Source organism: Pongo pygmaeus, chromosome 9 (assembly GCF_028885625.2).
Source record: "Pongo pygmaeus isolate AG05252 chromosome 9, NHGRI_mPonPyg2-v2.0_pri, whole genome shotgun sequence".
NCBI lineage: Eukaryota > Metazoa > Chordata > Mammalia > Primates > Hominidae > Pongo > Pongo pygmaeus.
The window spans coordinates 11,750,069-11,777,756 of NC_072382.2; the positions used below are offsets into that span (position 1 = coordinate 11,750,069).

At 51.2% G+C, this 27,688-nt stretch overlaps 1 protein-coding gene across 2 annotated transcripts; it reads left to right on the forward strand.

The window, feature by feature from the left end:
• The first annotated feature begins 4,455 nt into the window (after positions 1 to 4,455).
• SLC22A8 (solute carrier family 22 member 8) lies at positions 4,456 to 27,624 on the forward strand. 2 transcript variants are annotated; one of them, XM_054439164.2, is made up of 11 exons: positions 4,456 to 4,601; positions 5,346 to 5,703; positions 19,616 to 19,719; positions 20,591 to 20,745; positions 21,344 to 21,512; positions 24,279 to 24,402; positions 24,611 to 24,726; positions 25,675 to 25,889; positions 26,551 to 26,659; positions 26,802 to 27,005; positions 27,093 to 27,624. In XM_054439164.2, the coding sequence occupies exons 2-11, from the start codon at positions 5,371 to 5,373 to the stop codon at positions 27,190 to 27,192; spliced, it is 1,629 nt and encodes a 542-aa protein (XP_054295139.1). In that variant the 5' UTR covers positions 4,456 to 4,601; positions 5,346 to 5,370; the 3' UTR covers positions 27,193 to 27,624. The 2 variants fall into 2 exon arrangements, with proteins under 2 accessions (XP_054295139.1, XP_054295138.1); XM_054439163.2 differs by having other exon boundaries at positions 5,367 to 5,703.
• The last annotated feature ends 64 nt before the right edge of the window (positions 27,625 to 27,688 follow it).

The following is a 27,688-nucleotide window of genomic DNA, read 5'->3' on the forward strand; positions in this document are numbered from 1 at the left end:
GCCTGTAATCCCAGCACTCTGGGAGACCGAGGCAGGTGGATCACCTGAGGTCAGGAGTTCGAGACCAGCCTGACCAACACGGAGAAACCCCCGTCTCTACTAAAAATACAAAATTAGCTGGGCATGGTGGCGCATACCTGTAATCCTAGCTACTCGGGAGGCTGAGGCAGGAGAATCACTGCAACCTGGGTGATGGAGGTTGCGGTGAGCCGAGATTGAGCCATTGCACTCCAGCCTGGGCAACAAGAGCAAAACTCCACCTCAAAAAAAAAAAAAAAAAAAAAAATTCAGGCCTGCGGAATCCCCATTCCCTGAACTGTCTCACTCCCATAAAGGAAACTTTAGAATCAGCCTGTGAAGGGAGAGAGAGATTGGGGTTTGAGGGCAGAGGACATCCCATGGCAGGTCAAGCCTGAAACCACCATACAGAGGCCACCAAATCTGTTAGAACCACCCAAGCACAGGGGCTGAATCTGGGGTCCCTAATAAGTCACTGACGAAGCCACGGGCTGAGAGGCCCCCAATCAGCCACCAGAGAGGAATAGCTCCTGGCCCTTGGGAATTTACAGAATGTCTCGCCATCCCTGCCAGGGGCCGCAATCTGGGGAGTAGGACAGGGGCCCACACATGCTGCAGAACTGCCTGGAATCACCCTGGAGAGGGTGGTGAGTGGGCAGCCAGCAGGCAGCAGCCAGAGCAGGAGCAGGGGCACAAATGGCCCCATGGAAGTTTCATGAGGGGTGAGAGACCCAGAATCTGCACAAAGTAAGGCTAGGCACCACTGAGTGTGACTCAGTGAGCTCCTACAGCCTTATCGGTCACAAGCCTCAGGAGCTTCCCCACTCCCACCCCTAGGAGGACAGAGAAGCCCAGGGGATTATTGGCCCCTCTGAGACTATCACAGAGATGTCCCAGCCCCTGAGACCAAGGCCATCACCCTGGATGGAAGAGAAATACTGCCCAAGCTGCTTCATCCATTTTACCTCCCATTTCCCCCCAACACACCTTACATTCACATCCCTGGGTTGGCAGGTCCCTCTCCGGTTTTATCTTTTGATCCCCACCCTCGACATCCAAGTTCAGTGTAAAGGCCACCTTCTCCAGGCAGCCCACCCTGATCCCATTCCCCAAACCTGGTCATTATCACCCTCTCCTTTGACCCCTGGAATGTGTGGACTTCTCCCATGACATTGAGATCATCTCCTTCATGCTATGATTGTTTCTGGGCTGCTGCCTCCTCTGAGGCCGGAGGGTAGGGCAGGTGCCATAGCTCCTAGAATGGGGCCTCAGATGTAAAAGCCCATGACACACACTGGATGGAGGGAGGGATGGATGGATGAATGAATGGATGGACAGATGAATGGGCAGATGGACAGACAAATGAGTGAGCAGCTAGGAGGGTTGATGGCCCACAGAAAGTTCCAAGAGGCCACCTGGAATTGTCCAGAATGCCCAGACTCACCTACTGCTCCTGAAGATAAGACTTGTCATAGCTTCTCCCCTGCCTGAGTGAATTTAAGACTTCAAAGAGTGTCCACTGTGTGGAGGTGCCAGGGAAGCGGGGACTCAGACCAGTGCTGCTCCCCTCCCTGCACCTCAGTTTCCCATAGATAAGATGAGAACGTCGGACTAGATGATTTCATGGGCCCTTCCAGCTCAAAACACAGGTCCATGCCAGGACCCAGCAGAGAACAGGGGAGACTGACTGAACCCAGGTCAGCTTAAAGGGGCCCCTGGAAGAGTTCAAACAAAAGATGAAAAGAGAGAAGGTGGGAGGAGGAAGGGAGGGAGCAGGGAGAGACGGAAGGAGAAAAAGAGAAAGAAAATCTATTTCCATATCCCAAATTAAAAATGCATCTAGCATGTAAGATTTCCCAAATGTATAGTGTCTTTAAAAAAAAAGTTAATTTGAACATATTGAATTTAGGATCACAGCATGCAAAAAGTGATAGATCCCCCAATAAGGTAGATTTGACTTGGGGAGGGACTGCCTGGGGCAGAGAATCCCAAAGGGAAGGATGAGGCATGTGGGGTGGGAGAGGAAGGGTGATGGAGGGAGAGATAGGGTGATGGAGGGAGAGGTAAGGTGATGGAGGGAGAGGTAGGGTGATGGAGGGAGAGGTAGGGTGACAGAGGCAGGGCTCTTCTGGTCACTTTCTCTCCCACTTTAGCTGGAGCATCCCCCCACACCCACAGTCCCCACTTTAGCCAGAGCACCTCTATTGTCTGCTTTATACATTGATCTTATGAACCCAATATATTGTTTGAATAAAAGGTTTCTAGTGCTTTTTTTAAAAAAGCCACTTAACTAATGAAGAGAAAGAAGAGGCACAGAGAGAGTGATTTGTCCAAGGTCGTATAACAAGTGCATCACACAATTCCTGATATCACTAATCCAATCACATCCATTAGAGGTTGGAGGGCGCTGCCTGGATGCAGCTGCCCCTGGCTGGGCAGTTCAGATATGTATACTCTGGCTTAACTCCAGCAGCCTCAGTGGGGAGTCACCAGGCTCCTTTAAACAACATTCCACCAGGACAGGAACAGATGGATAACCAAAGCCAATTAGGAATCAGAAAATCTCCAAGAGGGCAAATGCCCAGAACAGGGGGAGCTCAGGGCGGCAGCCCAGCTCACTACAAGCCTCACAGTCGAAAACCTTCCTAAAACAACCCCTTGGCTGCCTTGGAGCATAATTTAATCTTCCTTTGATGACTCCAGATCTCGCCCTGCCTCAGGCCACTCTGAGAACATCAATAACTGCTGGGCCCAGGTGGGAAGCCGAGGGGCGGGGCTAGACCCAGGTTGACCAGCTGACCCTGCCCTGCGGTAGGAGGGAAGCTCAGTCTGGACCCTGGGGGCTGGATGCTGCCTTGGTGGAGAGGGGGGCCCAGGAGGAGAATGGAAAGCCCTCCCCAACCAAGAAGGGGAGCCCTAAGGGGGCCCCTCCCTAGCCCCCAGAGCAGGTGTGAAGGGGCAGCTCCCAGGGGTTTCTGGAGGTAGGAACAGAGAGGTAAATGCAGGCAGGAGTGATGTTGAAGACCAGCCTAGGTGACTTTTTTTTTTTTTTTTTGAGACGTAGTCTCGCTCTGTCACCCAGGCTGGAGTGCAGTGGCACGATCTTGGCTCACTGCAACCTCTACCTCCCAGGTTCCAGTGATTCTCTTGACTCGACTTCCCAAGTAGCTGGTACTATAGGCGCACGCCACCATGCCTGGCTAATTTTTTTATTTTTAGTAGAGACGGGGTTTCACCATATTGGCCAGGCTGGTCTCGAACTCCTGACCTCGTGACCCACCCGCCTTGGCCTCCCAGAGTGCTGGGATTACAGGCTTGAGCCACCCCGCCCAGACCTCTAGGTGACTCTTTAAGGGAGAGGCAATATATTAATAGTACAGTGCCCCCATAGGCTTTGTAGAGAATGTTGGTTCTAAGGGAGGAAATGGGCTTAGGGCCACCCTGCCCCCCGCCCTGTGCTTCCTGGCTGGGGGATGGTGAGGTCACTTAATCTCTCTTTGCCTCAGTTCCCTAATTATTAATGCTGGACTAGTCACAGGGCTGCCGTGAGGGTTGAAAGAGCCTAATGTTGGTGGCTAGAAGTCAGGGTCTTAGACCGAAGTCTCTACTGAGGAAAAGACCAGAAGAACAGATAGGCTTTCAGGTGAGACTGGACATTTTGCTTTGTTTTGATTTGTTTTGTTTGGCTTGTCTGTATTTCCCATGTTTTATGCAGGAAACACACATTATTATATAATTAAAATAATATTCAGAGTGAAAATAAAACAGCAGGGACTGCATTTGGTCCCCAGGGGGAAGCGGCTGATCAGGGGGGAAGCGGCTGATCAGGAGAGAAGCCTGTCCATTGAGGGTGGGATGGAAGGGGGCAGTTCACCTATGTCAGAGACACAGACAGGGAGGTCCTGGCTGTCCCAGGGGCCCAGGAGATGGCAGCCCTGCGTCCTCAGGGATAGATGAAAGTGACATTTTCTGTCTGGGTGTGCCCTAATACTTCTTGAGAGGCAAATCCCCTTCCCCTACTCAGGAGATGCCAGGCAGGGGAGGTAGCACACAGGAGAATGCTGCCTGCTTACGGGCACCAGTCCCTTTCCCGTTGGTTGTCCTCAGCTCCAAGTCCTCTGAACATCAGTTGAGAGGGACCTTGAACCCTCAGAGGTCAGGCCAGATTCCTTCCCAGAATCTCCCCTCGGTGAGCCTGCCTGGGCTGCTCGCATTGGGCGGATGTACAAAACGGAGGCACGTCTCAGACTTCCCATTTGGGCCCATGGTGTCCAGCGAGCAGCCCTGCTAGGGTCAGCCACGCTGCCCCACCCCCACTGGCCTTCGCTGAGGCAGCCCTTTGAGGAGAGCTGGGCTTGGTGGGTCCACAGCTCTCTCCCTGCCTGTGATGTTAATCCGCAAAAGAAAGTCAAACATTAGCCCGGGAAACAGCTTATGCCTTATATAAGCCCCCCTGGGGGAGGCACAAACACAGCTTGTTAGAGCTGAGCTGCCCAACTGCAGCAGCTGCCGGCCCCTAGGACAGAGCAGGGACCTCAACTACACTGATCACCAGCTCCATCGGATCCAGACCCAGCCACCAGGTGAGAAGGGATGGAGGCCCCCCTAGCCCAGGCACCTAGGAATCCCGGGAATCTCCCAAGGCCAGGCTCCAATTGCAACTGGCCAAGCCCCTAGTGCCCTCTGAGACCCGCTTCAGGCTCCTACAGATACTCCAGCATGGTGGGCCCAGCCCCAGGGAACTGCCAGAAGCCAGGAGGCTCTGGGCTTGGGGAGGCCTTTCCCAGCAGGCAGCCTGAACTCTGCTAACCCTGTGTATCTGCCTGGAGCAACTGGGGACATTCACCACCCACCCCGCAATCCGTCCTTTGCAGCCAACATCCAAGGCTGGGCCCCTTGGTCCCTGCTATGTGTCCTGCACTGCTCCATGCATGCAGCACGTGCGACCAGCCTAGCTGAGCACACACATGCTCGTACCCGCAGGTGCACACGCACACAACACACACCCGAGCTCACACAGCTGTGTCCTTATGCTGCAGCCTAAATGAGCACATACCCGTAGACACCTTTGTGTCCACGCACCTGGACACACACTTCCACCTTTGATCCCACAGCCCTCTGTGCAGCTGGGCTCTTCCTCAGGCATCCACACAAGAATCTGCGGCTCCACATGCCTGAGCTTCCACATCTTTACACACTTACACATGCTCCGCTCCACACAGCTGTGCTCGCATATCCACCCAGTTCACCCTCCCACATATGGTTCCATAGACCCACGCACCACCAGGCACACATATACCTCTCCCTGGCCTCGGCCCTGCCCACAGCTCTGGCTCATCTTGCCCCAGTGCCATGACCTTCTCGGAGATCCTGGACCGTGTGGGAAGCATGGGCCGTTTCCAGTTCCTGCATGTAGCCATACTGGGCCTCCCGATCCTCAACATGGCCAACCACAACCTGCTGCAGATCTTCACAGCTGCCACCCCTGTCCACCACTGCCGCCCGCCCCCCAATGCCTCCACAGGGCCTTGGGTGCTCCCCATGGGCCCAAATGGGAAGCCTGAGCGGTGCCTCCGTTTTGTACATCCACCCAATGCCAGCCTGCCCAATGAAACCCAGAGGGCCACGGAGCCATGCCTGGATGGCTGGGTCTACAACAGCACCAAGGACTCCATTGTGACAGAGGTATGCCTGGGCAAACCCTCTCCCTCCACTTACCCACGTACCCCCATACCCTGCACCGCTGGTGGGCAGCAGAGGAGGCTGGGGTCTGGTGTTCCCAGGAACTGAGGACAGGCCACTGGGCAGGCAACGAGGAAGGACCTGAGTGCAGAAGCTCATGCACAAAGACCCTTGGCTTCTTCCCACTCAGAGTCCAAGCAATGCTTCAACAAACTGCTACTGAGGGCCCGTTCTGTGACAGGCACAGAGCTAAGCTCTGGGAATACAAAAATGCACCATGCCTGCTCCCAGGGGGTCTACAGCCTGGTGGGGATAGCACCCATTAAGGAAAATACCACACAAAGAAGTGCAAAATTGCATCTTCAAAGTGACCTCGCACTATGACCTTCCCCTGGGGTGGGTGTGGGAGTGAGGGCGTGGGGAATGCGCGTTGAAGGAATCCTCCCTACAGAAATGCCCCTGGAACTGAGACACAAACATCAGCCAAGGGCCAAACAGGCAGTGAGAGAAAGGAGGAAAATTCCGTCTTGTGCAAAGGCCCCAAGGTGGGAGGGCTGTGGAGGAGGGACCGCACAGAGGGGAGGCTCGAAACACTCCACAGCAGACCCAGAAAATGTCTCATCCACACACACACAGTCACTCGTGGGTTCACCTCTCATTCCCACAGCCCTTCACTTTTTCATTGACCCTCTCACCTGCCGCCTCGGGGAAATCCAGAGTTAAATCAGACTCTTCAATGAACTGACAGGCCAGTCAGGAGCGTATGATAGGATGAAGATGAGAAATTGGGGATTGGCATGTATTGGGCATCACTAACTGCCAGGCACATTTGGGGGCTTTGTAGACACAGTCTTGTTTGATTCCAATGTGATGCTCCATTGAAGGTGATTTCTATCTCCCCTTACAGAATTTTTAAAAATAAAAAACCTAAGACCCAGAGAAGGGAAATGATTGTCCAGTGCCACATGGCTGGTCAGTTTCAGAACTGGGATTTAGAGCTAAAGCCCATAAGAAGTACAGGGAGACAAATGTTTATGGGGGTCCAAAAGAGGGAGAAACTGTTGGATTCAAGGGAGGCTTCATGGAGGAGGTGGCGTCTGAGCAGTGAGCAGAGACCAGTGTTTTCATCCTCCCTCAGGTACCATGAACCCCTCAAGGGCAGGAGCCTGTTTTTGCCTCATGAGAAGAGATGCGTTCGTTGCAAAGCCCTTACCTGGTGCCAAGCCCTATACATCTGTGGGTTCCTGGAGGCCCAGGAGATGTAATCTCTTTAAGAGAAGTATTATCACCAGTTCACAGATGAGGAAACTGAGGCTCAGCTTGATTCCATGACCTTCCCATGTTATACATGGCTAGAACCTGGCAGAGGCAGGATTTGAATTTAGGGCTATGTTCAGAGTCTGTGTGATTGTTATTCATTTGTTTAACAAATATTTTTGTATAAAGTGCTTACTATGTGCCAGGCATTGTTCTAAGAGCTTCACAGATATTAACACTTTTAACCTTCCTGAGCACACTGTAAGATAGTTCATATTGTAATTCTCTCTCTCAGATGGGGGAACTACAGCACAGAGAGGTTAAGTAGCTTGCTCGAGGTCACACAGCTAATAAGTGGCAGATTCAGGACCCAATCACACACACCTGCACTCCACACCATGACATTTGCTGCTGTCATATCCCTAGATTATATCTCCTCCCTGTCATGTTTGCTACTTTCTCCCCCCAGCACCAAGCATAATGCCTGAAACCCATCAAGTATCCATTTATTGACTCCCAGTGCATAATACTGAGGACATAAAGTCGAAGAGCCTCTAGCCCTGCCTTCCCTCCAAGAGCACACCACTAGTGAGACGCAGACCCGCTCTCAAGGATCATGGGCAGTTTGGTGGAATACACGTTTCCCAAGGCAGGGATTTTCTGCTGCTTTGTTTACTACTCTATCTGCAGCAGCTAGAATAGTGCCTGGTACAGAGGAAGTGCTCTGTGGAATGAATGAATATGCGCTTTGTACACTCAGAGTGCTCTGAGGCCCAGGGGAGGGTTATCTAACCAGCCTGGAGTGAGGATCGAGGCGGGCTTGCTGGAGTCAGTAATGCCCACACTGGGCATGGAAGGGTGGGAGTTAGTGAGCTGCGCTGCTAAAAGGAAGGCAAAAGGAAGGATGGTGGGGGGAGAAGGGTCAAACACAAAGGCACAGAGGCAAGAAGAAAGGCCCAGCGCAGTAGCTCATGCCTGTAATCCCAGCACTTTGGGAGGTGAGAGTTAGTGAGCAGTGAACCCCAGGCAAAAGGAAGAGTGGCGGGGAAGGAGGGTCAAATGCAAAGGCACAGAAGCAAGAAGAAAGGCCTGGTGCAGTGGCTCACACCTGTAATCCCAGCTACTTTGGGAGGCCAAGGCAGGCAGATCACCTGAGGTCAGGAGTTCGAGACCAGCCTGGCCAATATGGTGAAACCCCGTCTCTACTAAAAACATAAAAATTAGCCAGATGTGGTGGTGCATACCTGTAGTCCCAGTTACTCAGGTGGCTGAGACAGGAGAATTGCTTGAACCTAGGAGGCAGACGTTGCAGTGAGCCAAGATGACACAACTGCACTCCAGCCTGGGAACAGAGTGAGACAACCCCATCTCAAAAAAAAAAAGAGAAGAGAGCAAAAAGTCAAGATTGCAGGTTCCAGGGGAAGGCTGGAGGAGTGAGCAGTAGGATATGGAGGTCCCCAGACATGGAGCTGGAGAGGACAGCAAGAGGGCCCAGCTTGGATGCTACAGAGGTGAAGGTGTGGCCTCTGTCCTAAGGGCAATGGGGAGCCAGTGACTGTGGTGGTGTTAAGGAGGAGAGTGACACCACAGGTCACCTTCGAAGGCTCGTCACTCTGACTGCCCCTTAGAGGGTAGTTTGTGGAGTCTTTTAGTCCAGCAGCAGGGAGACCTGTTAGCAAGCTACACAGGGATCCAGGACAGAGACAACAGATAGAAGGGACAGTCGGAATAGATACCAGGAAGGCCAGGAAGTTGGAATCTCTGGGACCTGGTAACTGAATGCAACTGAATGATGTAGGGAGTGAGGGACAGAGAGGGAGTCAAAGATGCCTCAACAGCCATAATTAAGTTTCCAAATGTACAGGTGACTTGCCGTGCACCTGAGACCTGGGAAGACAAAGAGGATTAAAACCCACTGTCCATGTCCTCCAAAAACACAGAATCTAGCCAAAGAAACAAAAATCTCACAGGGAACAATTAAATCACCGTCACAATAACATTTACTGCATGCTCACACTGTGCCAGATGGTTCTAATCACTTCGGCCACATAAACTCATTTCATCCTCACAATAACCCTCTAAGGTTAGCACCTTTATTATCCCATTTCAAAGATGAGGAAACTGAGGGACAGGTCATTGGCCCAAGGCCTCACGTTTCATACAGGATGGAGTGGGGAGTCAAAGTCAGGAGTCAGGCTCCAGAGCCTATGCTCCTCAGGAATGCACAACCCCCAACCCACAATCCGTGAGGCTGACTGGGCACCCTGCTGCCCGGGACATCACAGATCCTCCTTCCCTGCCTTTAGTAGCTTCTCCAGGGCAGAGACTGTGCCTCTCTCACCCATCCCTGTCATCACAGGACTAGATGCATGGCAAGTGCTCAATCAACACTGAATGAAGGACTTGCCCCCTCAGAGCCTGGTGGGAGAGACAGACGGGAGGGATGCAGACACCGCTCACTGCTTCCCAGAAGAAGGAAGTGGCTTCCTTTCCAGAAAACCCCTCGAGAAGCCTCTAGAAAGGCCAGACAGAGAGAGAGGTTGCAGGCCTTGTACCCAGTCAAGCATCAGTTCACGCTTGAGCCAGTTCCCAGTCACAATTTCAGCAGCTGAGACAGTGTGAACCGTCATCCCAGCAGGACGCCAGGGGTCGCCAGGCCTCAGGGCACTGCACCCTTCTCTGGGTCAGGTCTGGCCCAGGCATTCATCAGGCGCCGGATCCCTAGAACTCTCAGCTGTGAGAGCCCTTAGGAAGCGTCCCTGCCCAGCCATTAATGCATTAGTGGCTGGACCCAGCCAGCCACACTGGTACCAGCACAGCAAGGGCAGAGCCCTTTCATCTTTCTGTTTGTGGTTCAGCCATAACAAGTCCAGTTCCATGTGCTTGGGTCAGGTTCTGGTGCCCCTCAGCTAGAGACAGAGCAGTAGCTGGACCTTACCTAGAAGTAGGTCTCTGACGCAGAGGTGGAGAACCGATGTGTTGGCTCCAGGTGAGGAGGGTGGTAATGAGGAAGGCAGGGTATTTGGTGAAGAGCGAGATCAGTCCAGGTGACACCTGTTAGTAGAAGCAAGGGGCCATCTCGCAAACAGTGTGGGATCGTGAACCAGAGCTCACAACCTGCCTCTGCCAATGATCAGGAATGTCATGATCCCTAGAAGTCTTGGATTCCTCATCCGTAAAAAGGGCTAAGAAAGCAAGTGTGAGGGTTAACGGGGATAACGCAAGCACAGTACTGAGCCCAGGGCCTGGCACACAGGATTCCATTTTCATGTACTGAGCCCAGGGCCTGGCACACAGCATTCCATTTTCATGTACTGAGCCCAGGGCCTGGCACACAGCATTCCATTTTCATGTTAGCTGCACTCTTTGCTGGTGCCATGCTTTTTTGCTGTTGTTATTTATAGGGATGTCTGAGAACTAGAGGGTTTATCCCCATCAGAAGAGAGGGGGATCCCCCAGCAAAAAGGGGAGCCAGCTCTCACGGTTGTTTCTAGCTCGCCCAGGCCCTGACTTTGCCTCCCTCCTCAGCCTGACCCTCCTCTTCTGCTCAGATCCAGCTCCTCCCCCACAGTCAGCAACCTGGCAAGTGACCTCGCCACTCCAGCTTCAGTCCCCTCATCTGTAGAATGGGGATTTTAAGGAGCCTCCCTCTTGGAGGGGGCAAGAGGGCTGGAGGGCCGAGCTGGTGGAGTGCGCAAGCCCAGCACTGGGTCTGGACAGGAGTGGAGGCGGTCTCCCTCCCCCTTCTGATCCCCTAAGCTTTCCTGGCAGGGGTGACCACAAATTCCTTTCTCTTGGTGCAGCAGAGAAGGTCAGGATTTTTCAGAATGAGCTTTACTAGGACATTAAGAAGAAACAAAGGCCTTTAAGTCTAGAAAGCATGGGAACACGAATTCTGGACTCTGGGCTCCCTGGAGAGGCACGTACCCCATAGTCCACACCACTGAACCTCAGCTTGTGGGCCTCAGGTCCTGGGCCTGGCCATGGATGAGCAAGACCCATCTCTCTAAGGGCCCTGGGCTTCCTCTCTGGGCCTTGAGCCTCCCTGTCTTGTCTCCAGGGCTGCAAGAAGCTCGTCTGCCACCCTCTCCAGGGTGGAAGACTGCTCCAACGACGCCCCAGGTCAGCTGCTGGAGAAGCAGAGAGGCTGCCCAGTGAGGCCTCCTGGGAACAGACTTCCACCTGGGGAGGGTCCCCTGCCGGGTCTCTGGTCAGCTGCCTCTGACCCTCCTTCATCCCAGTCCCCAGTCCCCCAGTTGCCCATCTCTCATCTCCAGCAGCACTTCTGCTTCACACCCCCGTTTGCCCACCCTCACCCCTCACCCCTGCCGGGGGCTCGTCCTCCTCCATCTCTTTCCTTGCCTCCAATCTGACTCCTGGGAAAAGGCCTGAGAGCCCCACCCAAACCACTTTTCAAGCCAGCTTGATCCCTGTTGACAGCCCTGACCTAGAAAGCCCCTGATTATGTGCGCAGGAGGAGGTGGGACCTTTCTGGGAGCTCTCCAGGATCAGGAACTCACCAGTGAGCACCCACTGTATGCAGGGCCCTGGGATGGTGTTTGCATCCCTTCTCTCGTGACCCTGCAAATCAGGCACTATTGTCCCTATTTTACAGAGGAATACACTGGGCTCAGATCCAGAAGGTGGCCTTCCCAGACATGATGGTGGGTCAAGCTTTTATAGAAGAAGCGGGGTGTTGGGAGGTCCTGACTACAGAATCCATGCCCTTTCTACTGCATTACCTGTCCCTGTGAGCACAGGCCTTACAATGACTTAATGACATTAATAGTGACAATAATAATAAGAGCTATTGTGAATTGAGTGCCTATTGTTTTCCAGGTATAAGTGCTGGGTGCATTTCATTCCTATGTCATTCACAAGCCTGAGAAGCAGGTACTAGGTACCTGTGGGTACTGATGAAGAGGCTGAGCCACACGGAAGTTAAGTAATTGGCCCCAGAACACATGGCTCCTAAGTGGCAGAGCTGGAAACCGATGTCTTTTTGACTGTCCCTAAGATACCTGGCTCATCCTCTCTGGTCCTTGTGCCCCAGCACAGGTTCCTTCAGGGATCCAGGAATGCACATGGGCAGCAGCAATTCTCCCCTAAGCTAGATCTGACCTAGCTCCAAAAGGCCCCTGAACTAAGGCAGGCTGTTTCCTTGTTCCTGCTCTAGGGGGTAGGAACCACGTATGTGGTTCCAGGCAGAGCCAGCTCCCCACACACACAGCAGGGCCCCATCCTGCTGATCATGGTCCTGATCACAAATGGCTCGTCCCGACTCTCTACAGCCCACTTTCTGCCTCATGCTCTGCAAGGGGCCACCTAGCCTCACTTCTTGCTGCTCACACTTTGGATATGATGTCAGAGCAGCTTATCTGGCTCTGACTTTGACTGCCTCCTTGACCACAATCCCAGCCTATGCTGGGTTATGCTGTCTTACAGAGGCTCACAGTAACAGCTCCCGTGTATGGTGCCTTTCCTTCAGCAGCCCAGGCCTCAGAGCACGGCACGCAGGGAGGCATCAAGCAGCTGTGCTCAGGGCCAAGGGTAGCATCTTGGGTCCAGCAGACCTGAGTTTGAGTCTCTTTCTTGAAATGAATTAAGCTATGCCTCTGAGCCTCAGGTTCTTTGTCTATACAAAGAGATAACAATAGTACCTACTTTATAAGGTTATTATGGCGTTAATTGCAAAGCTTTCTCCTGAGCATCGTGCTTTTCTCTTTCTTCCCCACCATGTTCCTGATGCATCAGCCCACACAGAAAGGCATGGCAGTGAGTTTCCTACCCTTTCCTTCCAGAACCCAGCTCCCCTGGGGCTCGGCTACATTCCAAGAAAGGAAAAAGATGGTCAAGAACACTGAACTAGGCCAGGCGCAGTGGCTCATGCCTGTAATCCCAGCATTTTGGGAGCCTGAGGCAGGTGGATCACCTGAGGTCAGGAGTTTGAGACCAGCCTAGTCCAACATGGTGAAACCTCATCTCTACTAAAAATACAAAAATTAGCCAGGCATGGTGGTGGGTGCCTGCAGTCCCAGCTACTCCGGAGGCTGAGACAGGAGAATCGCATGAACCTGGGAGGCAGAGGTTGCAGTGAGCCGAGATCGCACCACTGTACTCCAGCCTGGGTGACAGAGTGACAAAAAAAAGAACACTGAACTAGAATACTGGGAGCAAGAACATTATGTGGAATTGCCAAAAGTTGATGAGACGGATCAGCCAAGGTCATGTCGAGGACTAAACAGAACCACCAGAAAGTTGAGTAACTGGCTGTGTTCAACCAACAAGTTGCCTTTCTTCCCTCTCTGGGCTTCCTCAGTAAAATAAGGATAATTAAATCCAAGGACTCCAAGTGGCACAGCCTATGCATGGAGACACAGTCCAGGGAAACGCAAGTCACACTCAACACTTTGAGTAATAATCAAGACATCTGCTATAGGTTTTCTTAACAGGGCCTCCTCAGGGGCTTTGTACAGAAAGCATGCCAAAATTCTCCCAGCCCTGTTCACTCATTAATTATTTGTTGAGGAAACATTAACATATACTATGTAGCAACTATTCTGCTAGCTATTAGAGATAAAACCTCAAGGCTGGGTGCGGTGGCTCACACCTGTAATCCCAGCACTTTGGGAGGCCTAGGCGGGAAGATCATGAGGTCAGGAGGTCGAAACCATGCTAGCTAACAAGGTGAAATCTCGTCTCTACTAAAAAAAAAAAATTAGCCAGGCATGCTGGCGCATGCCTATAATCCCAGCTACTCAGGAGGCTGACGCAAGAGAATCGCTTGAACCTGGGAGGTAGAGGTTACAGTGAGCTGAGATTGCACCACTGTACTCCAGCCTGGGCGATAGAGCGAGACTCTGTCTCAAAAAAAAAAAAAAAAAAAAAAAAAAAAACTCAAATGAGACATTCTCTGTCCTCAGCAAGATTACAGAATACAGGACAGCAAACAAGTGAATAAGCAGCTAGAATGCCATGTAATAGGTGCCCTGTTGGAGGTAAGAACAAGAAAGGGAAATAAGGAGCACCTTACCTACCCTGGGCAGCTAGACACTCTTATCCATTTATCGAACTGACAAACACTTATTGACCACCTGTTTGTGCCAGACGACCATAAAAGAAGTTCCTGGCTCTCCAAAAAGATGATATTGACATGAGTTTCAAAGGACTGCCAACACTACTAGAATAAGGGGATCATAACCAGCACCAAGGCAAAGAGAAATGCAATAGCATGGAGCTTCTGTAGTGTAACCGGATTAAATCCAAGGATTTGCATGGCTCAGACTATCATGGAGACACAGTCAAGGGAAACACAAGTCACACTCATGACACCCTGAGTAATAAGACACCTAGCCTAAGTTTTCTTAAAAGGGCCTTCTTAGGTCTTTGCACAGAAAGCATGCCAAAATTCTCTCTAAATACCTTCCTCTCTCCCAGAAATTCCAGGATGCCTTTAAAAATCTCTCCCATTTGCTCCACATCTGGTTCCCTCATTACCATGCTTGTCTAGTCCCAATCCTCTTCCGATCACCCCTTATAAAGCCAGCAGTTCCTTCAAATATTCAGGAATCGTGCCGTATATTAGTTTCCTAGGGTTACCATAACAAAGCACAACAAATTGGGTGGCTCAGAACAACAGATTTTATAGTCTCACAGATCTGGAGACTAGAAATCCAAACTCAAGGTATCGGTGTGTCCTCTCCAAAGGCTCTAGGGCAGAATCCTTCCTTGCCTCTGCCAGCTTCTGGTGGTTGCTGGCAACCCTTGGCATTCCCCAGCTTGTAGATGCATCAGTCCAACCTCTGCCTCTGTGGATCATAACATCCCCGTGTGTCTCTCTCTTGTCTTCTTATAAGAACACGAGTCATAGTGAATTAAGAATCCACTCTACCTCAGTATAATCTCATCATATTATAACTTAGCTAATTACATCTACAACAACTCTATTTCCAAATGAGGTCGTATTTGGAATATGATCCACGAAGAGTTAAAACTTCAATGTATTTTTTGGAGGGACACAAGTCAACCCATAACAGTTGCAGATCTCAGATCTGAGTTTCAATCTCTGTCTTGAAATGAACCAAGCCATGCTTGGGCAAGCCACTTACACTGTGAGATCAGATTCTTTGTCTATAAAAAGAAATAACACGAGTACCTACTTTATAAGGTTATTATGGCATTATTTGCAAAGCTTTCTCCTGATCTTCAGGGAAGATTTGTGTTGGTCTTCAGGGAAAATAGATTTGTGTTGATCTTTAGGGAAGCCATGGCCATATTTTTCTCATCAGTTCGGATGTGCTTCATTAACCATGAAATCTCTGGGAGCAATTTAGAGTGCAATTGAAGTTCAATTTTTTAAAAATATTTAATCACAAATCACTCTTCCTTCCAAACTTCGAAACATCATTGAAGGATGATAATCCTCCAGTAGACAATTTTTCCATAGTAGGTTTTCCAATCTGACTGTGAAGAAAAAACACTTCTCTCCTGCTCACTGGCATGTGGTTGCATCCTCAGCATATACAGCCTGGACACTATCCATCTTGACATGCACTCATTCTGGTGAAATGAGGCAGTACTCCACATAGCATTTGGAGTGTGGGCCCTATGACCTTTCATGTAGACACTGGCAGATCTCTAACTTCTAAGGCTCTCAATCCCTCTGTTCTTTCTGTGAAATGTTCACACATTCAATTCCACAAGTATTGAGTGCCTAGTATGTATTAGATACTGTTCTTGATAATGAAAGTACAGTAGTAAACAAAACAGACTAAAAGCCTTATCTTCATCAGGCTGATATTCTTGGCAGAGAAACATGCAATAAACCAAAAAGATGGAAAATCATTCAGCATTCTCATGTACTACTGAGAAAATTAAGTAGGGTAGAGAGGTATAGGCTGCTGGGAGTTATAATTGTAAATAGGGAGGTCTCACTGAGAAGATAACATTTGAGCAAAGATCTGAAGGAGGTGCAAGTCAAGTAGCTATCTGGGAGAACATTCTAGAAAAAGAGAACAACATACGTCAAGACTCTGAAGTAGGAGCATGCTTGAAATGTTTACGGAGCAGCAAGGCGAACAATTCAACAAGAGTGGAGTATGTGAGGGAGAGGGCAATAGCAGGTGAGAGCAGAGAGGTGACACGGATAAAGATGTTAGCTGATTTTCGAGGGCCTCATGAGCCATTGTAAGGATTCAGGCATATTCTAAACAGGACTCAAAAGTTTATTCCAGGAATGATATTTTCTGTAAATTGCTCAATTTTCTGGTAGAAACCAGCTCATGACAGTTATTCTAAAGCCTACATGATCACAAGTATCATGGTAGAAACCAAGATCCAGCAGATCTGGTCTCAGATGATGGAGCAGGACAGCAGCCTGAAACTATTCCAAGAAGGTCTGACAATTGACCTTCTCATGATCCAAACAGATTATTGATTTCCTAAGGCACTAATTATCACGGAGGTTGGGATAAAAATTTAATTTCCATTTGCAACTTCTTATGGGATGTATAAGGATAGGCTAGGTTATTATAACAACAATAATTCATGGCTTGAAGAATATTGAAGTGTTTCTCTTTCTCATGTAACAGTTCTAAGGTGAGTAGCATTTTAGGCCAATGGGTGTTTCTGCTCCACAGAGTCATTCAGGGACCCAGACTAACAGCAACTCTCCAGAGTTGTTCTACTTGTCTCCATTCCCACTAACAGGAGAGGAGAAAGCATGCAAGTCCAGACTAGGGAATCCCTCTTAAGCAAATGAGGTGGAAGTAACATACATCTCTTCTACTCACATTCCATTGTCAAGAACTACATGGCCCCACCCAGTACAAGGTCATCAGGGAAATGTGCTATTTACTATGGAAGAAGGGGTGAATGAATTTAGGTGAACAGTAGGTCTCTCCTTTAGATTTTCCTAAAGGGACTTTACACAGCATGCCACAAAGTACCAGAAGTCTCTCTAGATACCCCCTTGCATATTCCTCCACCTCACACCCCCTTGCTTCTTCCTTTACCTTTGTCCCTCCTCCATCTCCTCCCAACACACATACCATGCTGGCCCCCTTCCCAACTAAAACGGACCACCAGGCTTGCTGGCCATGCTGGGCCACTCTAAGACAGCTGCAGGACCTGGAGACTCCATCCACCACCATTCTCCCTCACTTCCAACTGAGGAAAGTGAGAAAGAGCTCCCTGAAATGTGTGGTTCTTTACCTTTTGGAATGTTTTGCTTCCAAAACATTCTTGTGAGGCATTTCTATTAAATTAAATTCTCCACTTCATTGCACAAGTAATTCAGATGGCTGGGGCAAAGGGTGCATGTTGGGGATTAGCAGATTAGACCAGACAGGTAGGCAGGGGCCAGAGCATGGAGGGCCTCATAAACCTGTGTTAATGGGGCATTATCTTTACCCAAAGGGCAAGGAGAAGCCAGTGAGCACTTTAGGCAAGACAGGCACCAGATTTGAGTGGCGTTTTAGCCCTTCAGGTTATCAGGGAAAGAATAGCTAGGAAGGGATGAGGCCCAAGTCCAGTTGACCTGTCAAGAGGTTGCTGCAGCAGCCTCGTCTGGGCCTCAGTTTCTTTATCTGTAAAATAGGGTGATATTAGCAACTACATAATAAGGTTATTGTGAAGATTAAAGTTAAAACACGGAAAGAGCTTAGAACAGTGCCCAGTACCTAGAACGCCCTCAATAAATATCAGTTGTCCTTATTAATCTAAGTGCAAGATGATGAGGCCTACACTAAGGCAGTAGTAGTGGAAATAGAAGAATCCAGATTCAAGAAATATCAAAAAGCTAGAATCTTGAAGATCAAGTGATTGTGGAGTAGGAGAAGGAGGAAAGAATCAAGAGGGTTATCAGCATGATCTCATTTATATATGGCATCTTAAAAAAAAAAGTCCAATTCACAGAAGTAGAGAGTAGAATGATGGTTACCAAAAGCTCAGGGGAAAGGGGCTGGGGCAAAGGAATGGGGAGTTACTGATCAAAGGGTGCAAAGTTGCTAGATGGGTGGAATACGTTTTGAGATCTGTTGCACAGCCTGATGGCTACAGTCAAGAATAATGATGTATTGTTTATTTGACCATAACTAGAAGGGTGACTTTCAAAAGTATCACCACAAAGAATGTCAAGTAAATGAAGTGATGTTAATTAGCTTGATTTAATCACTTCACATTGCATACATATATCAAAACACCACATTGTTTTCATATATGTAATATAATTATGATTTGCCAATTAAAAATAATATAATTTTTTTAAAATAAAAATAAAAAAGAGGCTGGATGTGGTGACTCACATCTGTAATCCCAGTACTTTGGGAGGCCAAGGCAGGCAGATCACTTGAGGCCAGGAGTTAGAGACCAGCCTGGGCAACATAGTGAGCTCCTGTCTATACAGAAAATCCAAAATTAGCTGGGTATGGTCATGCACACCTGTAGTCCCAGCTACTTAGGAGGATGGCTTTAGCCCAGGAGATTGAGGCTTCATTGAGCCACAATCATGCCACTGTACTCAGCCTGGGTGACAGAGTGAGACCCTGTCTCAAAAAAAAATTAATTTAATTAATTAATTAATTAAAAAGAGAAAGTTACCAGTCCCTGAGATTGGGACTTTAATAAGAAGTGGGGTGATAAGTCCCATTGAATCTGGGATGTGCCTGTGACTTTATCCAGGTGGAGTTCTCAAGTGGGACCACTGAATCTACTCCTCTGTGGGCCAGAAGAGAGGCTGGGCTGGAGGTGTAGATTTGGAATCTTCAGCATAAAATAGGAATTGAAGCCATAGGAACAGATGGCATCGCCTGGGGAAAGTGGAGAGAGAGGAGGATTCAGGAAGAGCCCTGGGAGAGCTTCAAGGGCTAGGCAGAGAGAAAGGAGACGTGAAGGAGAAGAGGAGTGCAGAACAGCAGGAAGCCTGACGGAGGGCGAGATCAGCAGCATCCACATCTGCCCGAGGGCAAGCCAGGCCAGGATTCGGGACGTTCCGTTGTGCGCCGTAAAAATGAAACTTCGGTGACCTTGATAAGCACAGATTCAGTGGACGCGTTGGGGCAGAATTGAGACATGAAAAGGAGATGAGGATGGAGTGATAGCAAGTAGAGCTCCTTGTTCAAAGGATTTGGCTTTGAAGGGAAGAGAGAAATGGAGTGAATGAGGAAAGGAAAGAGGTTTTAAGATGGAGAGATTTGGACACACCTAAATACTGATGAGGAGGAGCAGAGAGAGAGAGAGATTGGATCTGCAGGATGAAGAGAGGTGGCAAGGATAGAGGAACGTCCCTGTAGAGGAGAGAAGGCAAGCTCAAGCAGGTAGGCAGAGGGACTGGCCTGGGCTATGTGAGGGGCAGGGAGGAGGCAAACAAGGAAGCAGGCAACTTGGAGAGGAGGAAGAAGTTGAGGCCAGACCTGGATGTGGTAGCTGAGTAGACTTTGAGAGCCATACGACAGGCCACACATGCCTGAGGGATGCAGGTCAGGGGCCGAAGAGCCACAGACAAACCCAAGGAGCTCTGAGCCGGGCTGAAAAAGGAAATGGTCCTTGGGAGGTAGGGGCCAAGTCAGGGCGCTGGGAGAGGAAGCCCACATGTATGAGGGCACAGGCTGAGCAGGCTGTCTACACTGAATTAGGCTAGTCCTACCTTTCTCTTGTGCAGTGGGACTTGGTGTGCAACTCCAACAAACTGAAGGAGATGGCCCAGTCTATCTTCATGGCAGGTATACTGATTGGAGGGCTCGTGCTTGGAGACCTGTCTGACAGGTGAGACATGGGGGCACAGCCCATGGAAGCATGACCCTTGGGGACGACCCTTCCCTACTCTGCCCCACCCACGCACCTCCAAAGAGGCAAAGAGTTGGGGGAAGGTGGGATGGCTCTTGCTGTGTGGCCTTGGGCAAACCTCACTACCTTTCTGGACCACAGCCTTCTCTCCACCCCAAAGCCCTTACAAACTGGAATCTTCCAGCTTTCCTTTTTTTTTTTTTTTCCTAAGACGGAGTCTCACTCTTGTTGCCCAGGCTGGAGTGCAATGGCACAATCTCGGCTCACTGCAACCTCCACCTCCCAGATTCAAGTGATTCTCCTGCCTCAGCCTCCTGAGTAGCTGGGATTACAGGCGTGTGTCACCACGCCTGGCTAATTTTTGTATTTTTAGTAGAGACAAGGTTTCACCATGTTGGTCAGGCTGGTCTCGAACTCCTGACCTCAAGTGATCCTCCCATCTTGGCCTCCCAAAGTGCTGGGATTACAGGCATGAGCCACTGTGTCTGGCCTCCAGCCTTCCTTTCTTCCAGGGGAAAAAGCCTCCAGGTTTTGGGACACAGCATAGTGGGTGTGTAGCAGTGGAGGCAGAGGAGATGGACTGCTTAGAGATGGGCAGTCCTTTGACCCCTGCTCAGTCAACTAAGCTGAGGCGGATGCAGAGGAGATCACTCATTAACTCAAACCTCTAACTGCAAACTTGTCAAAAATAGCAATTACCAAGAAAGCTCTGTCTGGGGAGGGAGCTTTATGTGCCCCACAGGGAAAGGTTGGGGGTCGGGTTCAGCCCTTTGCCCCACAGCATGCAGAGTCACTCCTCTTGGCAGGCACACTGTGGCTAATCTGGCCCCTCCTCTCCTTTGAGCCACAGGTTTGGCCGCAGGCCCATCCTGACCTGCAGCTACCTGCTGCTGGCAGCCAGCGGCTCCGGTGCAGCCTTCAGCCCCACCTTCCCCATCTACATGGTCTTCCGCTTCCTGTGTGGCTTTGGCATCTCAGGCATTACCCTGAGCACCGTCATCTTGAGTGAGCTGCAGTGGGGCAGGGAGCTGGGCTTTGGGGAGCACCATCCAGAAGCCAAAAGTGAATGGGGTCTGGGTCTGGCTCAACCACAGGCTCCCTGTGACCTTGGTCAAGGTGCCACCCCCTCTCAGGACCTCAGACGCCTCACTTAAACTTAACAATGACAACAAGCACAGTAATGGCAGCTGTCAATACTGAGGACTTACCCTGGGCCTGACACTCTGCTAGGTACACAATCTCATTCAATAACACTTGCAAGTAAGTGACACTATTATTCCCATTTTACAGATCAGGAAACTGAGGCAGAACAAGGAAAGTTACTTGCCACTGGAGAAGCAGTGGTTAAGAGCATGAGTTTGGGAACAGACACACCTAGGTTTGAGTCCTATCGCCTTGAGCCTCAGCTGTGGCATCTGTAAAATGGGGATGATGAACTTAGGGTCAGCATCAGAACAGCAGGAAGCCCCAACGGAGGGCGATATCAACAGCGTACGTGGGGAGGATGTCAGTAGCCGTGGGGATGCAGAAGCTGGTGCCCCTTCATGGGGAGGTGCCTGGGACCTGGCAGAACACTAATCTGGTGCTTGGACTCCTCCCACAGATGTGGAATGGGTGCCTACCCGGATGCGGGCCATCATGTCGACAGCACTCGGGTACTGCTACACCTTTGGCCAGTTCATTCTGCCCGGCCTGGCCTACGCCATCCCCCAGTGGCGTTGGCTGCAGTTAACTGTGTCCATTCCCTTCTTCATCTTCTTCCTATCATCCTGGTATGTGGCCCTCTCCTCTTCATCTGTTTCCTTAGGTGCCCCAGGGCCAAACAGGGGAGCCCATACCTGCCCAGGCTGGCCAACTCTGTGTCCCCGGGCACCCAGTCCCAGAGTCCGGGAAGGGCACTCCAGGGAGGAGTAATTACATAAACAAATGCATGCTGCAGGAGAGAGCAGGGATGGGGGCACGTGGGGAAGCAGGGCCTGCCTGCAGCTGAAGAAGAAGGTAAGTGGAGGTGGACGGGATGGAGACTGGCTGGGAGAGCACGGAAAGCTGGGGGGGCCTGGACTTCATGTGGAAGGAGGTAGAAAGCCACGGAAAGAGTCTGTGGTGCTACAGGCCTGATCAAGTTTCCATTTGTGAAATAATAGCCCAGAAGGACAGACCCAGCTGAGTGGGGACAACAGACAGATGGGAGGGGATGGTGCTGGGAGGAGGATTCTGGGAGACTCATCTGGGATATACCTTGAAGGAAGAATCTGGAGAATTGGGGACTGCTGGAGTTGAAGTACAAAGGAAAGTTCAAAGAGGAGCCTGAGCCTGGGAACCTGGGAAAATGGAGGTGCCTGGGTCAAAGACCCAGAGTGGGCAGAGAGCTCATTACCAACATGTTGAACCCGAGGCCACACTGAAAGACAGGAAATGGGTCTTTAGAAGGTAGTCAGAGCTGGCTGGGCGCGGTGGTTCACACCTGTAATCCTAGCACTTTGGGAGGCCAAGGCAGGGAGATCACTTGAGGTCAGGAGTTTGAGACCAGCCTGGCCAACATGGTGAAACCCCACCTCTACTAAAAATACAAAAATTAGCCGGGCATGGTGGCGCATGCCTGTAATCCCAGCTACTCAGGAGGCCGAGGCAGGAGAATCGCTTGAACCTGAGAGGTGAAGGTTGCAGGGAGCCAAGGTCACGCCACTGCACTCCAGCCTGGGCAATAGAAGCAAAACTTCGTCTCAAAATAAAACGTAGTCAGAGCCAAAGAGCAGGAAATCCCACAGGAGCTCAGGAAAAGAAGTGAAGTCTTGGAGCGACCTTTTATTGAGCATCTGCTATGTGCACGGCCCGTTTTGGGCATCAACCTACGTCGTCTCTGATCCTCATGGCTTCTCTGTGTGAGGAAGACATTATTGTCCCCATTTGACAGATGAGGAAACTGAGGCTCGGAGATGTGAAGCAGTTCCTCAAAGTTACACAAAAAGATGCAAAGCTGGGATGGAACCTCAGCTCGGAAATGAGAATAGCAGCTCCCAGAGGGGATGGGCAACCTGGGGGTGAGAGCACTCAGAGTCAGGAGGCAAAATAAGGGTGGGCGATCAGCAGAGCACAGTTAAGAGCTTGGGCCAGTTCACTGTGTGACTTGGGGTAAGTCTCATGCCCTCTGAGCATCAAGATTTTTCTAGGTGTCTGGGTGCAGTGGCTCACGGCTGTAATCCCAGGACTTTGGGAGGCTGAGGCAGGCGGATCACGGGGTCAGCAGTTTCAGACCAGCCTGGCCAACACAGTGACACCCCGTCTCTACTAAAAACACAAAAAATTAGCCGGGTGTGGTGACGCATGCCTGTAATCCCAGCTACTCGGGAGGCTGAGGCAGGAGAATCACTTGAACCCGGGAGGTGGAGGTTGCAGTGAGCAGAGATCGCGCCATTGCACTCCAGCCCAGGCGATAGCGCGAGGCTCCATTTCAAACACAGGAAAAAAAAGAAAAATATTTTTCTAGGTAAAATGAAGATAATGTTGCCTATCACCCAGAGTTTCATGGGCCTGGTACACAGGAAGGCTCACTAAGTGTAAGCCATTCCTGCCATAATTCTCGGGAAGAGGAGGATAGAGTGCAGGCCCTTGCCATGGTTTTGGGAGGAAGTCACTGATAATCTTGGTAAGAGCAGGCTCAGAAGACTGTCAGGGCAGGAGGAGTGATGGGCCCAGGAAGCTGCCACCATCAGCTGGGGCAGTGGCCTGAGGCCAGGCAATCAATGTCCACTCCCTGAGGGCCTCACTGGATCCAGGTCACCCATAGGGGCTACAGCTAAAGCTGACCTCGCCTTGGACCAGACTTCTCCAAACGCCACTCCTTTCTCCCCACATCTCAGCCTCTTCCTTTCCTGTTATCCTGGTGCCCTCAGGGACTGCTCAGAATGAGCCAACCTCAAAAGCATAGCCTGGGGGCAAGGGAGAGTGGGGGTGACTGCCTATTTGCCAATCCCAAGACCCCATGCTGTGCTCACTCCCTCCCCACAACTCCCCCAGCAGAGTTAGTCCTTTGCAGGGAGAATTTGAAGGTCCCAAAGCCTAGTCCCTGACCTCACCTTAGCCTCCATCCCCCTCCCAAGCTGCCCTGTGGCTGCAGCCCTGCCCTCTCTTCTCCAGAGAGACTGGGAATGCAGCCCGAGGAAGGCTGGGGAGGTGGATGTGCAGGACCCTCCAGCAGTCCAGCCTTGAACATGCCGTCCCCTCCCCAGGCCCCACCTGCCTTGGCCTAGAGCTTGGTGCTCCTAGTTAAGGAAGACACCCAACAACAACAAGTGGCCCAGGTGGGGGGCAGAGGAAAGGCTCTTCTGGAAGGGTAAGAAGAGAACACTGGAATTTGTGCTGGCTGCAGGCAGCCCAGGTGCAGAGTTTGTCCAAGTTTAAATTCCATGAAATCTGCAGTGAGATAGCTCAGGTTTCTGGTCCTCGTACCCCTTGGCCCTGGCTGTTGATGTTCTTCCAGCCTCTCAAAAGGGGCTCTGGAGTGGGAGGAGCCACTGTGACTGGTCTCTGGCCCCCAGGTGGACACCAGAGTCCATACGCTGGTTGGTCTTGTCTGGAAAGTCCTCAAAGGCCCTGAAGATACTCCGGCGGGTGGCTGCCTTCAATGGCAAGAAGGAAGAGGGAGAAAGGCTCAGCTTGGAGGTAGGGGCTGAGGACTACAGTCTGGGCGCAGAACCCCTGTGCTCCACTCCTGGGCTGGCCCCTCCCCTTGCCTCTGTTTCCCTGGCTCACAGCCTATACCACATCTGATTCCCTGAGCTCCTCTAGAGGCACCAGGCCTGCATCTCCCTCTCTCTTCTGGCCCACCAGCTGGTCATTAATGGCACCCCTCCCCATCCTCTGCCCCAAGGAGCTCAAACTCAACCTGCAGAAGGAGATCGCCTTGGCCAAGGCCAAGTACACCGCAAGTGACCTGTTCCGGATACCCATGCTGCGCCGCATGACCTTCTGTCTTTCCCTGGCCTGGTAACCCACCCTCTCCCTGCCCACACCCTACCAAGGAAGGGGTGATAGACAAGGCCTCCAGTAGGCTCACCTAAGGGCAAGGCCTAGGGCATCTGAAAGAGAAGTCAGGGAATCCCCTCTCCTGAGCCACCACAGCCCAGCCCCAACCCCAGAAATCTGCTGCATTCCTGCCCCACACCCAGGTCCAGCCATCAGGGTCTGCTTCCCTCTGGGGTCACAATGCCCCACCCCTCACCCACAGGACAAATGCTCCAGGCCCCTTCCCCAGCTCACATCCCTGCCGCTCAGTTTCCCCGTGCTCTCCCTCTCTGTCACTGCCCACCTCTGGGTCAGCTCTGCCCTCTGAAACCCCACAGAGCAAGGCTAGACCAATGGGTTTCAGACTCGAAGACAAAAATTTTATTTCTCTCAAGTTTTCTCCTCTGTCTGACTTTCTCCCGCTCCCTGAAAGCCCTTTCTGTGACCTGGTTTCTGCTTCCCATCCTGGCCATTTCTTTGTGAATAGGATTCAATTTGTCCAGGAACCCTTCAAAGGGATCCCACAGTTCAGAGAGAGGAAGGGAAACATCTGACCCAGGCATACAGCTCAATGCTCACCTCGCCAGTCTGGATGTTAAACTGCTGCCCAACCAGGAGAGATCATTTACTGCCTCCTTTGGTCTCCAAGATTCCCTCCAGTCCTGATCTTCTCTAGAGTCAGTTATTGGCGTCTTTGCCACCACACTCTGGACCATGTCCATGTCAGACATGACCAATCAATCACAGCGCTTTCTCCCTGAGCCCAGACACGATCTCAGAAACCTCAAAAGGACACTCAAGCAGCCCCTATCATCAGTTGCAGTTGGCACAAGAAGTGAAGCTATTCATCATCCTGGTGACCCAATGACCAGCATGGGGAGTGGCCTCTGCCTGGCCGCAGGTGCTAACCAATCCTTCTCTGCCTCTCAGGTTTGCTACCGGTTTTGCCTACTATAGTTTGGCTATGGGTGTGGAAGAATTTGGAGTCAACCTCTACATCCTCCAGATCATCTTTGGTGGGGTCGATGTCCCAGCCAAGTTCATCACCATCCTCTCCTTAAGCTATCTGGGCCGGCATACCACTCAGGCCGCTGCCCTGCTCCTGGCAGGAGGGGCCATCTTGGCTCTCACCTTTGTGCCCTTGGGTGAGAGACTGGGGCTACCCCAGAACCCTCTGGAAGAGGCTGCCAGGTTGGGTGTCAGGGACTTCACTGCTGGCTCTGCCTCTAAGTCACTGTGTTACCTTGAGCAGGTCCCTGCACTCTCTGGGGCTCAGGATCTCTCATCTAGAAAATAACGCAATTGGGCTAGATGACATCAAAGCTCCTTTCCAGATCTGACTTGGACTGGGCAAAATATGGTGGTATCTGGATAGTGTGAAAATTTTTGAGGTATTGAGAGTGCCCTGAGTGACATCACTGTAGAGGATAAGCTGAGATGGTAAAACAACAGGGCTCAAGCTCAAGAAAGACCCCACAACTTACTCCATCATGACCTTGGAAAAGCTACGTTTATTTTATATGGGTGTTAGTTGGTTGATACACCTATACCCTTCCAAAAGAACTTGAGGTATTTTAAGACAAGAACAAGAACATATACAACAAAATATAAATGGAAATAGAGGATCAGAGGCAGGGAAAAACACAAACATAGCAGGACACAGGCATGCAAAGCATTACTCAGCTTTAAGTTTGGATCTGAGCTTCCTGGAAGCCAAAGCGAAAAGGGAGACAAGATCAGCTAAGGAGTGAGAACTCTTAGGTGCTCCTGAACTCCAAGGCCCACCACATTTTCTTCCCTCTGCAGACTTGCAGACCGTGAGGACAGTATTGGCTGTGTTTGGGAAGGGATGCCTATCCAGCTCCTTCAGCTGCCTCTTCCTCTACACAAGTGAATTATACCCCACAGTCATCAGGTAGGTGCTGGACCTGGGGCCAGGCCCAGCCAGAGGACACAGGTCAGGTGGGACTGTGGCATTGTCCTGTCCTCTGCCCAGGGGAGCCATCCTTTATGAACCCCACACACAGGCTACCAATCCCTACTCTGAACCCTCGCAGGCAAACAGGTATGGGCGTAAGTAACCTGTGGACCCGCGTGGGAAGCATGTTGTCCCCACTGGTGAAAATCACGGGTGAGGTACAGCCCTTCATCCCCAATATCATCTACGGGATCACCGCCCTCCTCGGGGGCAGTGCTGCCCTCTTCCTGCCTGAGACCCTGAATCAGCCCTTGCCAGAGACTATCGAAGACCTGGAAAACTGGTCAGTCACTGCCTCTGGCCCCATCAGTGCTCCTCCCTGGGGAAGCAGGTCTGGGCCTAGGGCTTTTCCTGAGCTCTCTGTCCCTAGGTCCCTGCGGGCAAAGAAGCCAAAGCAGGAGCCAGAGGTGGAAAAGGCCTCCCAGAGGATCCCTCTGCAGCCTCACGGACCAGGCCTGGGCTCCAGCTGAGGACAACGGAACCCCCTTTCCCTGCCCTCCAGAGACTGATCCTAGCCAGGCACCTTAGGAGTACAGGGAGGCCCCAGATAGGTCCATCCTCATAGGATGAAGCCTTCTGAGAGCTTGGTGAAGGTGTCTCCACCACCACCACCAGAGCCTCCTGCCCAGCCCTGGCCAGTTCAAAGTTTCAGCCATCGACCTTTCCATACCCAACCCTGCCCTTGTTCTCCCTGCAACCCAGGCCCTGCCATTCTTCTGTCTAGCCCTTCCCCACTGGCCACCTTCCCCCCACTGGCCCGGTCCTCTTCCCCTGAGGTCCCCTGATATCCCCTGGCTCAGTTCTAACAAGACTGAGTCTTAACAAGATGAGAAGTCCTCCCCTTCTTGCCTCCCACACTTTTCTTTGACGGGAGGTTTCAATAAACAGCGATAAGAACTCAAGCCATGATGTTCAGGAATGGGAGTGGGATGGGAGCTGGCCACTGTGTGGACACGTGAGCATGCA

What these genes read in the sequence shown, in the direction of transcription:
- SLC22A8 (XM_054439164.2), top strand. Translation starts at nt 5,371, where the DNA reads ATGACCTTCTCGGAGATCCTGGACCGTGTGGGAAGCATGGGCCGTTTC. An exon ending in TTATACCCCACAGTCATCAG is followed by an intron (nt 26,660 to 26,801) that starts GTAGGTGCTGGA and finishes GAACCCTCGCAG; the next exon opens with GCAAACAGGTATGGGCGTAA. An exon ending in ATCGAAGACCTGGAAAACTG is followed by an intron (nt 27,006 to 27,092) that starts GTCAGTCACTGC and finishes CTCTGTCCCTAG; the next exon opens with GTCCCTGCGGGCAAAGAAGC.